General features: G+C 72.9%; 1 protein-coding gene across 1 annotated transcript; it reads left to right on the forward strand.

Annotated features, from left to right (window-relative positions):
• Positions 1-1,763: 1,763 nt before the first annotated feature.
• Positions 1,764-15,098, forward strand: CERK (ceramide kinase). The gene is given in 14 exon segments (XM_037515145.1): positions 1,764-1,832; positions 1,835-1,913; positions 6,586-6,699; positions 6,963-7,085; positions 7,575-7,700; positions 8,615-8,678; positions 9,408-9,553; positions 9,637-9,711; positions 9,902-10,054; positions 10,220-10,325; positions 11,267-11,343; positions 11,783-11,988; positions 12,564-12,778; positions 13,525-15,098. Coding segments are annotated over 14 exon segments (1,626 nt in total). The 3' UTR covers positions 13,598-15,098.
• Positions 15,099-15,438: the final 340 nt, after the last annotated feature.

Genomic DNA, 15,438 nt, shown 5'->3' on the forward strand with positions numbered 1-15,438 from the left:
GAGGCTGTCGTCCCGGGGCCCCTGGAAGGCTCGGGTTGGCCTTTGCTACTTCCAGCGGGCCCCAGGCAGGCCCGGCCCGGCCCCCCGCAGAGGAGAGCGGTGGCCTCTTTCTTCCGGCACCCCAGGGCCGGACCCCGCCCAGCCCTGTCCCCCGACCCGGCTGCAGGAAGCCTGTGTCCTAGAAACAGCGTGCGCTTCCCGGCCCTCTCCCGGGACACGAGGGCGCGGGCCTGAGGCGGCCCCCAGCAGAGCCCAGGGCTACAGGCCTCCCTGGGCAGGGGCCCCCGCGCTGTCGCGAGGTGCTGAGTCCCAGGGGTTCCTTTCCTGGGTTCTGGTTCACAGAGGCGGGCGGGACCCCAGGGCACGCGCCGGCAGGTCTGGCTCCTCCGAGGCCTTGGCCGTGGCCCGCGGGGGCTGCCTTCTTGCCGCCTCTGCGGTCACTGCACCCGCGGGCTCCTGTCCAGCTGCCCTCTGCTGGAAGGCCCTTAATTCGAGGGGGTAGGGCTCCCCCATTTAGCCTCATTGTAACTTGTAAGAACTTCAAATTCAGGCACATTCTGAAGTCCTGGGGTCGGGGCTCCAACGTGCGACTTTTAGGGGCCCCAAATTCAGCCCTCACGGCCCCAGACGCCGGCCGCGGACAGCGGCCCGCAGGACGGTGAGGGCGGCTGAGCTCGGCCCTGACCGGCGTCGTGGAGGGAAAGGCGGGTGCGCCCCGGGCCCCCCGCTGCCGCGGGCGGCGTGAGCGGATCTGGCGGCGGCTTCGTGGCGGGTCAGCAGCGGGCGAGCGAGAGGGACGCGCGGGAGCCTCCCGGGCCCACCCGCCTGTGCCCCCCGGCGCCCCGACTGCCCAGCAGCGGGGCCTCCCCGGCCCGGCCTCCCGCTCAAGGCCGCCCAGGCCTCCTGCGCCCCGGCAGACGGCGGGAGGGGAGGCCGGGGAGGCCGGGAGGCGCGCCCAGGGTGGAGCAGCCCCCGGCCCGGCCCGGCCCGGCCCGCCCCGCCTCACCGGCCCGGGCCCGGAGCAGCGGCTCGCGGCACGGGGGCTGAGACACGACGGCCCCCCAGGCCAGGCCCACCCTGCGCCGGGGCAGGAGGCCCGCGGGGCGCGGGGCCGGGCGGGGGGCCGGGCGGGCTGGGCCTCCGCGGGTGCCCGGCGCGGCCACACGGCTCTGGCCTCGCTGCCGAGTCCCGGCGCCTGGACCGGCCTGGGGGTCCCCAGCTCCCGGGGACGCGGGGACGCGGGCTCTCCACGCCCGGGGGGCCCGGCCTGGGGGTGCAGCCCGCGCCCCGCGCTGGGCTCCGCGCTGGGGGCAGCCGAGGGGCGCGGCCGGGGGCGCCCAGGGCCGGGTGGCTCCCGAGGCTGCGTCCGGCCGGGGAGGCGCCGCCCCGGGCCGTGGGGGGACCAGGCAGGCCCCGCCCCCCGGGGCGCCCCGAGCCCCGCGAGCAGGACCCGCGCCCCCCGCGCCCGCCCCGGGGTCCCCGCCCCCCCCGCCCCTCCGAGCGGCCCCTTCCCCGCGCTTCCGGCGGCCCCGCGGGTGCCCCGAACCCCGCGCCGCGCCCCCCCGCCGGGCCCCCCCTCACCCCCCGACTCCCCCGCCCCCGCGTACGGGGTGACGCAGCCGCCGCCGCGCGCCCGCCCCGCCCCGCGCCCGACGCCGCCGCCGCGACCGGCTCCGGGGCCGCTAACGGTCCCGCGCCCCGCGCCCCGCGCCCCGCGCCCCGCCCCGGCCCCCCCAGCCCCCCCGCCCCCCGCCGGCCCCGCCATGGGGGCGGCCGAGCCGCTGCGCGCCGCGCTGTGGGTGAAGCGCCGCCGCTGCGCCGTGAGCCTGGAGCCCCCGGACCCCCGGACCCCGCGCGCGCGCTGCTGCGCTGGTGGCCGAGCCCGGGGCCCGCGGGCGGCGCGGACGGCGCGGGTGAGTGGCGGGGGGCGCGGGGTCCCCTCACCCCAGGCGCGCGCCCCACCGCCCTGCGGCCCAGGCCGGAGCCGCCGCGGGCGCGGGGACCCCTGGGAGTCGGGGCGGCGGGGAAGGTCGCTGGGGGAGGGGGAGACACCCCGCCCCGCAGGCGCAGGGGGGCGGGGGGCTGCAGGCTCGGGCCCGCGTGGGGGGGGCCGCGCCCTGGGGTGGGGGTCAGGGTGGCCTGGGCCGGCGCGTGGGGCTTGGCGGTACCGCAGCCCGGCCGGTGCTGTGACCCAGCGCCCGCTCCCCCAGCCCGTCCCCTTTGGGGGGCCACCCCGGGGTGCCGCGCGCAGCTGCCAGGGAGAATAGCCAGGCCAGGAGGTGGCGCTGGCCGGGCTGGCACGGGGGCTCCGCGCTGCTCTTGCCCGGGGGGGGGGGGGTGGGTGGCCTTCCCGGAGACCAGGGAGACCGGCGCCGCCGGGAGGGGTCCTGGGGGCCGCCAGCAGGTCAGAGGCCACTCCCTGCCGCGGTCTCCCTGTCAGCCTCCCGGCGGGTGACGCGCTCCACCCCGGACGCCTCTGCGGGCACCGCCGGCCTCTGCGTCACGCTCGCCCAGGAGGGCTCATGCCCGCCGGGCAGCTGCGCCGGGATGCGACCAGGGAAGAGGCCGAGCCCGGGAGCTTCCGTCACTGCCCCCGCAGGGGGTGGAGCTTGGTGGGTCCATCTCCAGCCGCCGGGTCGGGCAGCGTTGCCTCCTGCAGGCCCGAGGGGCTGCGTGGACGCTGGACAGACCCACCGGCCAGCTGGGGAGGCCACCGCTTCTGATTCCCGGTCGCCGACCACGTAGGAGGCCGCAGCGCGGCTGGGCTGGCCTCTGGCTCTCGCTGGCTGCCGGTGTCCGGCGGGGGCCCTGTCACCCCAGCCTTGAAGGGGCTTTAGTGGAGCCTCCCTGGGCCTGCTGACTGGCGGAGGGCAGTGCGGGAGCCTGCTGGGGCGCCTCCGCCCGAGAGCGGCCGCCGGGCCTCCATGCTCTCTGGGTAGCATGGGGGGACACCGCTGCACCCCAGGCAGCCAGGCCCGATGCCGGGTGCACTGTGGCTGGAGGGGGCTGGGCCAAGGGCTGCTGAGAAGGCCTGGGAAGGGTGGGGAAGGCGGCCGGGTGCATGGGCGGGTGAGGCGTGGCCCCTGGGTCCCCGCTGTCTGGGCAAAGTCATACCTGTTCTCCGCCGTGAGACCTGCAAGCGTGAGCCCATAGCTGGCGAGGCGGGTGAGGTGCCGGGCAGGCTGCACCCCAGCCAGGCCCCCTCCTCCCTCGGCGGCCCACACGTGCCGGGGCTCAGCCTGCAGGAGTGAGGGGGAGCACGTGTGTGCACGTGTGCGGCGGACAGTGAGTTCCGTGTGCAGGACACTGCCGGGTTTAGCAAGCGTGTCACCGTTCCAGCGACACTTCCAAGTCACAGGCGGCTCCAAGGTTGTTCCTTTCTACTCACAGGAATAATTCTTTTTTTTTTTTTGTTTGGCATTGAAGGACTGGGGTGCAGGCCAGGGATGCGGGGGGGTGAGAGGATCCACCAGAGGCAGAGCGGGGAGCAGAGCAGGCGGATCCACTGAAATCCACCGCGGAGGGGCGCAGCGGGGAGACAGGAGGGTCTGCCCCGCCCTGTGGGCAGCTCCCTGGCAGGGATCGAGCTCAGGCCGTAGGGGTGACAGCCTGAAACTCAACCCCTCGGCCCCCGGGAGGCCCTCACAGAAGCAGTTGGTGTTGATTTAATCGAATTGAGAAACACAGGAAAGGCACGGGAAGCCGAGCCCAGCCTTCCACCGTGTACAGGCGTGAGGAGGTTGGGGAGACACACCCCGCTTCCCTGTTGCTCTGAGACAGGCCTTGGGAAGTGGGCGGGTGGAGGCGTGACCCCGGGACTCAGCCCCCGCCTCGCTCACCCACCAGCCTGACCCGGGGGCCTGTGAAGGGCCTGGAGGGGGACCCGTCTGTGTCCTGCCTCCTGGTCTCGCTCCGGTTTGGGGCCTGCTCACCGCGTGTCCGCGGTGCCTTCCTGGGCCAGTGACGTCGCCCCGTGGGCCGGCGCCCGCCCGGAGCCTGCCGCAGGGCTGCCCGGGAGGGTCCTGCAGCGCCTGGTCTGCGCAGACCCCGGGGTGGGGTGGGGCGTGTCAGCGGCGCTGCAGGCACCTGGCTGAAGGCGGTGAAAGCGCCTCAGAACGGAATCAGACGGACTCGGGATTTTTCAGGTTAAAAATTATTTTTTGCAGAGTGTCGGGGAGCGTGCCGGCTCGCAGCGGGAGACGTCCCCGGGTCGTGTGGCCGCAGAAGCTTCTCGCGTGTGATGCCCTGGCGAGGGTGCCGAGGGCGCTGCGGCCGGCCGCGTCGGGGGGTGGAGGAGCCGGGCCAGGCAGGGTCCCCCGCCCACCGGGCCTGGCTGCTGGCGGCCGCTCCGCCTGGGCCCCGTCTTGGACTTCGGTGAAGCTCTGCCGCTCGCCGTGACTCCCCCCACTTTGGCTGTGGGTCCCCTTCTCTCTGCTTCTGGTCTCTGCCTCGTCGCCCCAGCGGCCCCTGGGGCGGAATCGGCGTCTGGCCGGGGTCGCGGTCCCCTCCTCCCGCCGTCCGTGAGCCTGGCCGCGCCGAGCGTGGTGAGGGGACGAGTGTGGGGCGCCGGGCGCGTCCGGGCCCCTTGCCAGGGCCTGCGGGTGACTCCTGTGCCTGCCCCGCCCTGCCCGGCCCCCTGGCGCGCGGCGGGCTCCTGTGCCGCTGGGGAAGGAGCGCTGTGCTCTCTCAGGCTTGCGCCCCGGGGTGGCTGGAAGCTGGGTAGTTTGTGGCGGGGCCCTAAATGCTGCCTGATCCAGACACCAATCCCACCAATGCTGGAGGGCTGAGCGTCGGGGGCCCGGCTGCTGGGGTGCGCCCTGTCTGTGCCCGTTACGAAGCCGGGGCTGCGCGGCCGCCCTGCCCGCCGGCCAGCTGGCACCCATGTTCGTGTGCGCTTGTCGCAGGACGCCTGGCCAGTCCCGCTCCGGGGCTCAGGAGAGGGGACCCCGGGTTTGCGCCCCAGTCGCCACAGCAGTGGGCGGTCGGGCGGTGCTCGTCAGGTGGCTGGCAGCGTGGCCGCGCACCGGCCTAGGGACTGTAAACGTTCCAGATCGTTCCAAGGTTAATTACTGGTTCCTCTAAAGTAGGTCAGCAAACTTTCTTAAAGGGCCAGGCGGAGACTGGCCTGGGCCTGAGGGCCGCGCCTGCCCAGCCCCCCTGCGAGGCCGGGAGCGGCCTCCGGCGGGGGTCACCGCGGTGGGGGGCTGCGTGCAGCGCCAGCTCAGCTCACAAAGCAGCTGTGGCCACACCGGCTGCGGCGTCCCTACCCTCCCCCCCACGCTAGAGCTCCGTGAAGGCGTAGCAGAGTCGTGCGCTGTAAAAGCAGCCGGTCCAGATGGTTAAAGATACTTTGACCTTCAGAACAAACCTAGCCGGTGCCCCGGAAGGTGGTTGCTGCCATCCCGGGAGCCCCGCGTCGGGCTCTCTCCCGGGCACCCGGCGCAGGAAGCCGGCTCGCAGGGCGGCTGTGCACCTGCTCCTCCGCGCAGCGGGCGCCGGAGCTGGCCTTGGGCCGGGCTCCCCCCTGCAGCCGTCTCGGAGCCGTCGGCCCGCGTCAGCCGAGCCTGGACGACTGCAGCGGGGGAGCAGTGCGGGTGCTGTGCCGCGGCCCGGGCGGAGGCCGGGGGAGGCCGGACCCCAAAGGTCGGTGCGCAGCGCTGGTGAGCGGGACGTGGCGCCCGCCCTGCCCTGCGCTGAGACCCGCCTCCCTTGCTCCGTGGGCTCTGCTTGATCCCGGGTTGCTAAGCACGGCCGGCCCGGCAGCTCCCTCGGGGCCTTGTCCCCAGCACCGGCCTCCGGGCTGGCATGGTGGACAAAGGCGCCGCGGGGCGGGCAGTGTGGCTGTGCTGGGGTCAGGCGGGGCGGCAGCTGCCGCCCCAGAGGGGCCCGGCGTGTTCGGGGGTTTGCCTCCACCCCCGGCCCCTGGGAAGCCGCCCGTGTTCAGGGCAGCTCTGCGGTCTCCCGCCTCTCGGGGCCGGCCCGCAGGACACCTCCACCGGCCTCCAGTCTCACACGCAGGGCGGGCGGGAAGCCACGCGAGGCTGACGCGGGGAGCAGCCGGAGGCGAACACGTCCACAGCCCCGGGTCAGGCGTGGCGAGGGGCCGCCCAGGGGCCCTGCAGGCCTGGCCTGCCCTGCCCGGCATGGTGGTGGCTGTCCCGCCCGGCGTGGTGGGCTCAGGCCGTGCACGCATGGACGCCTCTCCCCGCGGGCACATGCGGGGTGGCCTCATGTTACCCGCAGAGGCCCCTGGTGGCCCCCCTGTGCCCCGGGAGCCGGCTGAGGGGAGGGCGCTGGTGCCTGGAGGCTGGTGGGTCTCGTGGTCTGGGGGGCCCTTGGCCCCCCGGGAGGTCGGGGCACGATGTGGTGTGAGCGTGGAGCAGGCTCCGGGGAGCAGGTGGCGGGGGGCCGGATGCACAGGCAGTGCCCGGACCCTCCCACGGCTGCGGCCCCCAGACATGTCGTGGGGGATGTTGCGCTTCCCTAGCTCGAGTCTGAGCCCCGCAGGCAGCGTGGCCTGTGGCTCTAGCGCATGGACAGGCTGGGCGGGGGCAGCGCCTGACCGGGCGAGCGCTGTCTACACAGACGCCTGCTCAGTGCCCGTGTCTGAGATCATCACCGTGGAGGAGACGGACAGGCATGGCTGGCGGCGCGGCGGCAAGAGGTGGCAGCGGATGGGAACCCCGTACGCCTTCACAGGTGACCCCCGGCCTGCCCCACGGGGGCTCGCAGAGGGGCTTCGGGGCCACCTGCGTCCAGGGTGGGCCTTTCCAGAAACCGCCCTCTGCTGCTTCCCCCAGTTCTGCTTTCACGGCTGGTCGTTTGGGGCTTGGTCGTTTCCTCTGCTTGGGGGGCAGCCCTGGGAGGCGGGGTCTTCTAACGCACCCCGGGAACAGCAGCTGGGAGCCCCGCGGGCGGGCGCCTGCGTCGGGCCTGTGCTGATCGGACGTGGCTCCCCACAGTGCACTGCGTGAAGAGGGCGCGGCAGCACCGCTGGAAGTGGGCCCAGGTGACCTTCTGCTGTGCCGAGGAGCAGCTGTGCCAGCTGTGGCTGCAGACCCTGCGGGAGCTGCTGGACAAGCTGAGTACGTGCGGCCGCGCTCCGCCCCCTCCCGTGCGGCCTGCGCCCGGGCCGCCGCCCCGCCTGTCTCCCTCAGGGGTGGCTCTGGAGGCTCAGAGTCCGGGGGACGGTTCTCGGCCGTAGGCGCCTCCCTGCGGCTTTGAGTAGTTCATGACACTTGTTTCGGGACGGGTCAGCGTCTGCTCGGACTGAGCAAAACAGAAACGAGGACATCAATGCGGGGAGAACGCGCGTGGCCAGGGCCTGCGCTGGTGCCCCAGGGCGCTGGGGAGCTGGGAGCCGACCCTTCCGCCCTCGCCCGCGGGGTCCAGCTGCCCCGCCCTCGGCGAGGGGCCGTCACCGCTCCCTGCGTGGGGAGGGCACGCGTTAGCACTGCGCTGTGTCCACGGCCCCTGCCCAGGTGGTGCCGGCGGCCGCGCTCCCGCCCGCCCGCCTTGACCTCGGGTTACGTCCGCTGCCCTTGACACGCGCTCGCTCGCTCTCGCCCTTGCAGCGTCCAGGCCCAGGCGCCTGCTGGTGTTCATCAACCCCCGGGGCGGGAAGGGCAGAGGCAAGCGCATCTACGAGCGGAAGGTGGCGCCCCTGTTTGCGCTGGCCGCCGTCAGCACGGAGGTGATCGGTGAGGGCGTCTGCCAGCCGGGGGCAGCGGGTTGGGCGTGGCGCGGAGATACCCAGGGGGTTTTACCCGCAGGAAGGTTTTTAAGCCAAATACAGGGCGTTTGTTTTTCCACCAAGCCCGCCCGAGAAGAGCAAGAGAAGGATTCAGTCTTTTCTAGCCAAGTCTTAGCGTAGACGGTCTCCAAGGAAACAGCCAGGAAACGAAAAGGCAGAGATGGCGGGAGAAGCCCTCGCGGGAAGAGACACGAGGGCTGACTAGGACTTAGAGGTCGTCCCGTCAACAGGCGCTGTCGCCGCAGAGGGTGCGCGTGCACCCGCGTCCCGGGCCGGCCTGCAGGGGCCTCGGGCAGCCTCCCCAGGGAGCCCGGCCTCGCGGCTCCAGAGGGGCGGCCCCTCCCGGTCCCCCGCGTCTCCCTGGGGAGGCAGCCCGAGGCGCACAGGGTGACGCTCGCCGCCGCCCACCGCCGCTCTCGCCCGGCAGACGCGGGAGCCCCTGCACCCACAGTCAGGAGCGGGAGGCGGCCGCCCTCCGGGGCTCCCGGGCTGTCCCCGCGGCCCCTGCGGTGGGGGCGGAAGGGCACAGCGCCGCGTTTCTGCAGCGCCCGCTCGGGGCAACCGTGGCTCTGTGGCTCCTGCCGCGGCCGCGAGCTCCCACTTTTGTTTACATTTTGTTGTTTTCTCAAGTGCTCGAGGCGACCAGGCCGTAAGGAAAGGCTGTAAAAGCTGCCCCGGCCCAAAAAGCCGCCAATGGCCGGCAGCTCAGTCCCACCACGCGGTGGCTTTGCGGCCCGGCCGAGGGGTCAAGTGGGGGTGGGGGGGCCCTCATGGGAACCCCCTGAAGACCGCGGCCGCCTCGCCACTAAGCGAGGACTCTCAGGGCCGACCCAGCTCTACAGCTGGACCTTGTCCCCCCAGTCACCGACCGCGCCAACCACGCGAAGGAGATGCTGGACGAGGTCAGCCTGGACAGCTACGACGGGTGAGTCGCGGGCTCTGCTCCGGGGGCGAGCTCGGGCCCAGCGTCCCCGCGGCATCTCCACGCCGTGAAAGGAAACACACTCTTGTGGACCGTGAGGGGCAGCGAGTCGGGGAGTCACGCGCGCCGCCTCCTCAGGGATGACCTTCCCGTGGGAAATAGCCGCGTGCTCAGGTGGTCACTTCCGAGTCCTTCAAACCCGCGGTGCAAGCGCCACCCCCTCTCGGCCCTAAGTATTTCAACATGTTTCCCCAAAACAAGGCCGTTCTCCTGGGAGACAGACAAGGCCTGGGCCAGAGCCACCCGACGGACCCCGGGGGCGGCTCTGGGGTTAGCCCTGGTTAGCCGCAGGAGGACTGCAGTCTCCCCGCCGCGAGTGGCCTCCAGCACGTGACCACAGCGCTGGGCTCCCGGGAGAGGAGAGGCCCTGGAGGGCGGGAGGGCAGGTCCAGAGCGGCGGGCTGGGGACGCGAGGCCCGCTGAGCGGGGAGGGCAGGGACGGCTGCGGGGTCCAGCTGCGGGCAGAGGAGCAGGGCCCGGTCTCCGCGTGCTGGGGACTGAACACCCCGGCAGGGCCCGGGCCAGAAAGGGGGACGCGTGGAGGGGCCGGGATTGGGGGCAGCGCAGCCCCTGGTGTGGCCACGGTGGGCCGTGTTGGGTCAGGAGCGGCGGCCACTGACGAGGCGGCCAGCGCGTGGGAGCAGGTGGGGCCTCACCGCGCTCCCTCCGCAGGGTCGTCTGCGTGGGCGGGGACGGCATGTTCAGCGAGGTCTTGCACGGCCTGATCGGCAGAACGCAGAGGAGCGCGGGCGTGGACCAGAACCACCCGCGGGCCTCGCTGGTGCCCAGCCCGCTCCGCATCGGCATCATCCCCGCCGGTAGGCCCCCCAGCGCTGCGCGAGCCGCCCCGGAAGCCCCGGCCCGCCGGGTGATGTGACACGCGGGGCTCTCTCCGCCTCAGGGTCCACGGACTGCGTGTGCTACTCCACGGTGGGCACCATTGACGTGGAGACGTCGGCTCTGCACATCATCGTGGGTGGGTCCCGCGTGGGGTCCCCCCGGAGGGCGGCCCAGTCCTGGGGAGCAGCCCCTGCCCCGTGCCGGGGGCCCGTCCCGAGGTCCCTGTCTCGGTGTTCCCCGTCCCGCCCGTGCACTCCGTCCACACTCGGCCCGGGCGGCGGCAGAGGCGGTGCCGCGGGCGGGCGTGGACGTGCGCCTCTCCGCAGGGGACTCGCTGTCCATGGACGTCTGCTCGGTGCACCACAACGGCTCGCTGCTGCGCTACTCGGCGTCCCTGCTGGGCTACGGCTTCTACGGGGACATCATCAAGGACAGCGAGAAGAACCGCTGGATGGGGCTGGCCAGATACGACTTCTCAGGTGCTCCGGGGGCCGCCGGGTGGGCACGCAGGGCCCCGGGCGGGGCGGGGGAGGGGCGGCCGGGCGCCCCGCAGCCTCCCTCCCGCAGGCCCTTCGCCCCACACGTGGGCTTGCTCGGCTGCCCCCAGGACGGCCGCGACGCCCCCGCCCCGCGCTCTGTTCCAGGCTTGAAGACCTTCCTCTCTCACCACTGCTACGAGGGCTCCGTGGCCTTCCTGCCCGCCCGGCACACGGTGGGGTCTCCGCGGGACGGGAAGCCCTGCCGGGCGGGGTGAGTCTGCGGCGCTGTGTCCCCAGGGCAGTGCCGGGGTCCGCGCTCAGCGGCTGAGGTCTGTGGGGGCTCGGGGACTCTCGGGCGCCCCCCCGCCACGATGAGTCTGTGGGGCTCGGAGGGGACCCGAGGGGCCGGGCGTCAGCTCGAGGCCACCTTGTCCGCTCGGGTGAGGGTGGCGTGGCGACGGGAGGCTGGGATGTTCTCTGAAGCCCTGTCCCCGCCCCGCTGGAGCCCCTGCCCAGTTAGCCCTAGCTCCGCGTGGGCGCTCCCTCAGCTTTGAAGGCCCAGCCGCTTCCCCGTGCACCCCGCAGAGGGGGCAGGACAGCCGGGCGGGGGTGCCGAGGAGAGGGGTGCCCAGCGGGAGCCTGGGGGCCACGGTCTCCCTCCACCGTCCTCTGCTGCGGGGGCCCGGGGTGACAGGCCGCAGCCCCCCTCAGTGCCCCGCGCCCAGTACGCGGGACAGGAACCCAAGATGGCCTTGGGACGCGCCATCCAGGGCCACCGGCCCAGGCTGTGGCTTGTCCCCGGCAGTGCCGGGCGCCTCCCTGGTTCCTCTTCCGCGTGAAGATGGAGGCCCTGGGCTCAGACGCTCAGGGCCGAGGTGGGCACTTGCTGCCGCGCGGGCTGGGCTGGGCTGGGGCTGCCCGGCGGGACCCCCTCCCCCCCCCCCAGTGTCCATCGCTGTTCCTCGGCGGCAGGGGGTCTCCGCTGACCCACCCGGCCCCGGGGCGTCCTCGCTAGCCCGACTCCGGGCTCAGGCAGGGCTTCCGCGCGCTCTGCACCAGCGGGCCTGACCGTGCGCGTCGCTCGGAGCGCAGAGGAGATGCTCGGTGCGCGCGTCTGTGAGAGCCGGCCCGCCGCGGCCAGGGACCGAGCTGCCTCCTGGCGCAGGGGTCTCGCCCTCGGGCCGCCATGGTCAGGGGCCTCTTGCCTTCCAGGTGCTTCGTCTGCAGGCAGAGCAGGCAGCAGCTGGAGGAGGAGCAGAAGAAGTCGCTGTACGGCCTGGAGAACGCGGGTCAGTCCCCGGGCCCCTCCCCCTGATCCCCATGCCCAGGGCTCGCCCGGCCCCCAGACCGGCCGCCCCACGCTCAGGAGCCACCAGTGGAGGCCGCTGGCCAGGCCGTGGGGCGGGGCGGGTGGAGGGGCGGTGCCGTCCCCCGAGCCAAGGCCGAGGCGCTCCCGCCCGGTGTCTGGTGGGGGGGGTCGCAGGCTCAGAGCCACGTCCAGGCCGGCGGCGGCGCAGCCCAGGGGGAGCCGCGTGTGTGGACCCGGCGTGGGCTCCCCGGCGCGCCCTCGGCCGCAGGCGCCGCCCTCCTCCGGGTGGTCTCTCGGGCCGAGCCCACGGCCACCGAGGAGCAGGCGGGGCCGATGTGACGCGTCTGGGCCGCAGCCCGGGGTCCCCGGCGGGGGGTGGCGGCGGTCCCCTCGCCCCGCTGACGGGGTCTGCGCTGCAGAGGAGGAGGAGGAGTGGAAGGTGGTCTGCGGGAAGTTCCTGGCCATCAACGCCACCAACATGTGCTGCGCGTGCCCCCGCTGCCCCCGCGGCCTGTCCCCCTGCGCCCACCTGGGAGACGGGTCGGCGGACCTCATCCTCACCCGGGAGTGCTCCCGGCTCAGCTTCCTGCGCTTCCTCATCCGGCACAGCAGCCCGCGGGACCAGGTGGGCCCACCCCGGCGGGGCTGCTCCGCGGGGCGTCCCCGGGGCGTGAGCGGAGGCGCGTGCCCCAGCCCGCTCCCGGCCTTGCGCACGGCCTCGCGGCACCGGCAGGCGCCCGGCCCCGGCCCCCGGCCCCCCCACCACCTCCCAGAGCCCCTCCCCTTGCACGCCTGCCCGTGGGGACACAGTCCCGGAGCACAGGGGCCCCGAGGCCTCGCGTCCTCCGTCTCCGTCGCTCTCGTATAAACCCCCGGCGGGACAGTTTCTTTCCTCACGCAGCCAGGCCGGAGGGCCCCGGCTCCCGAACGCCTCTACCAGGCGCCCGCCGCGGAGCCGGACAGCCCAGCCGCCGCCCGGCCGCGGTCTTAGAAAAATTTGGGTTTTCTGCCTTCAGCTGAAGGCGCGGTCGGGGGGCTGCGTGGCGCTGCAGAGCGCGCTCGGGGGCGTGGCGGCCCTGGGCGCCGCTCGTGGACGGGCTCGGGCCAGTCGAGCTGGTCCCGGGCCGTCCCGTGCTGCTGCCGGGGCCGCGGGGACAGGCGCCCCCAGCTCAGCCCTCCCGCACCCCTCGTCCCCCGCAGTTCGACTTCGCCTTCGTGGAGGTGCACCGCGTGCGGAAGTTCCAGTTCACGTCCAGGCCGCTGCCCGAGGAGGACGGCAGCAGCCACTTCCGGGAGCGGGGCAAGACGCGGCTCGGGCAGATCTGCAGCGACCCCGCGCCCTGCTGCCGCGCCGCGGCCCACAGCTCCTGGAACTGCGACGGGGAGGTGCTGGACGGCGCCACCCTGGAGGTCAGGTGAGCGGCGCCGCGGCTGCGGGCGACACGCGTCACTCGGGGCACGCCCAGGGCCGCCGCTTCTCTGGTCCCGAAGCCCCTCGGCCCGCGCCCCGACGTTCCAGGCGGTGTCGGCCCCGCTCCCGCCCCCCAGGCGGAGGGACTGTGGGAGGCACCTGGCTCTGGCTGGCGTCCGGCCTACGGGTCCTGCACGCCGAGCATCTAGTGTCCGGGCGGCAGCGGGAGGACGCCCTGTCCCCGCCGCCCCGACACTCCCTCTGGTCCCGCCTGTCGTCACGCTACTCGTCCTCTCCCTGCCGCCAAGGACGCTTGCCTCCTGGCCCTGTGCGCCCCCTCAGCATGCCCCCCGCCCCCGCTCCAGGCGTCTACCCTCCGCCCTGCGCCCGCCGCTTCCTGCTTAGCACAATCGGGGCGGCAGTGACGGCCACCGAGGCCAGTGGCGCAGAAGCCCAATAGTTCATCTGCCCCGTAGCGTGTCCCGCACCCCTCACAGTCATGGGGGTCCCGCACAGACGCCTCCGTGTGCTCCCGCTGCTGGGGCGGCAGAGCGCATCCAGGCGGCTTTCTCCGCTCGCGGCGACGGGGTGCTGGGCGGAGAACGGGTCTGCTGAGGCCCGCGGGGCCGCCAGCCCCTAAACAAAGCAGCCCCTGAGGTGCCGAGCGCTGGCCACTGCCCCTCTGCCGTGACCGCCGCGGGCCGGGCGCCTGGGACACGCGGGCCTAACCGCGCCCCTTGCTCTGGGCAGGGTCCACTGCCAGCTGGTTCGCCTCTTTGCGCGAGGAATCGAGGAGCCTCAGAAGCCAGAGCCGCAGAGCTGAGCCGCCCCGCGCCGGGCCCGCGAGCTCCTTACGGCGCGACCGGTTGTGCTGACATACACCTTTGAATTCAGACGTCTATTTTTGATAGCTGGATCTTATTTTAGAGAAAAACTCCCTTGTCCACACTTGGGTGAGCAAACGCGGCGTCTCCAGGCCCGGGAGTCGCCGGGCCTTTCGCTGGCTTGTTCTCGGCAGGGGGCGCGTTTATTTTGGGGTGCTGGCCTCTTAGATTATAACGACGCCGACAGCACGGATTTCCGAGTGGCCCGGGGGGCTCGTGCAGCAGCGCAGGGACGGCACCTAGCGCGGGGCCAGGCTGCGCCACCCGGCGGGCGGGGTCAGGCCGACAGCTCCGCGGGCGCCCAGTCCTTGGCCTGTTCCGGGAGCGCTGGGTCCTCCGCCTTCGCTCAACCGTCACCCCGATTTACCTTGAGGGCATTGCCGCTCGGTCCGTCCGGCATCTGCAGCACAGCAGCCTGCTCATGGCGCTGGAGCGCGCGGAAGCCCTCGGCCGCGAGCCTCAGCCGGCACCGAGGGTCTGAGACCGTCCGCGGGCAGCGGGGTGGGGCCTGGGCCTGCACGCTGGCAGCTTGGCCCACGTGGCTGGAGTTTACTGTCGAAGCCGATGCCCGCAGCGGTGGGCGCCCGGCCCACAGGGACCCCTTGGCAGCAGCCTGTGAGTTGGTGGGCGCGCTCCGGCCAGTCCCCACACAGGCCCAGGCGTCCCTGCTGGCCGGCGCGGACTCTGGACTTGCTGGCTCTGCCCTTCGCAGCCACAGCCGCGGCGCCCTCCTGCCCGTGTCCCTTCGCTTTCCGCGGGAGGGGGGGCTGCACCCGGGCCTCCGCGGCGCTGTCCTGCTGTGCCTGCTTCGACGGCTTCCGGCAGCTTTCCCAGAGCTGAGAAGCTCCTCCTCGGCGGGCAGGGGCGGCGGGGCTTCAGCATTTGTCAGGCCTAGTCCTGAAAAGCTAGGATTTGCTCATAGCGGTTCCTGTTATGACGTATTCATGAAATTCCTTATTTATCATTCAGTCCCACCTGGGGCAGAGACGGGCAGTTTTTAATCGTTATTTGGGCTGCTGTGCCAGTTGTAGGGCTTAATGGTAGGTAGCTGGAGGGAAAGTGGGTGCAGAGAAGAGCCCACATGGGGCCTCTGTTCTGTTTGCTCCTGGCGGGGCAGGGCCGGGGTCCGTGGGGGCTGCTTCTGGAGCCTTCCTGCAGCCTGCACCCCTGGGATGTTTCTGGAGTCAGCCAGGAACCCCCTGCAGCCTCGGGAAGCAGCTGGCGCCACAGGGAGCCTGGCCCTGGGGCTCGGCTGGCAGGCGGCGCTGCTGGGGCCGGGGGCTCCTGGGACCCTGAGTAGTGGCCGACGACCCCCACAAGGCCCCGGCGCATGGAGGGATCAACCGAGACACCAGGACGGGGTTAAGAAACCAGAACGCTGCCGGCTTGTGCCCCCAGCTGCGTAGGAGGGGCCTGAGGCCGTCTGGGGAGCAGGGGCAGGGGCAGGGGCTGGGCCTGCAGGCAGCGGGGGGGTGTGGGGACCATGCTACTGGGGGGAGCGGGCGGCCGGCGGTGCCCTCCACGGGACCCGGTGCCATCTCCTTTCTGATCTTGCTGGATTCAAGATTGGAAAATGGCATATTTGACCTGAGATGTTTGAAAAAACAAGAATAAAGTCACTTTGGGAAGAACGTAGCTTTCATTTTTTACACAGATTCCTGTTACCGCCTCAGCAGGTGCAGCGGGGGAGCAGGCACTGGGCCGGAGGCAACCAGCCCCCACGGCTCCCGCTCCTCCCGGCTCGCTCGGGTGCTGGGGCCGTCTCATGGCCCGGCCCTCC

Source organism: Talpa occidentalis, unplaced genomic scaffold, assembly GCF_014898055.3.
Source record: "Talpa occidentalis isolate TD23 unplaced genomic scaffold, MPIMG_talOcc4v2.1 talOcc4.16, whole genome shotgun sequence".
Taxonomy (NCBI): domain Eukaryota; kingdom Metazoa; phylum Chordata; class Mammalia; order Eulipotyphla; family Talpidae; genus Talpa; species Talpa occidentalis.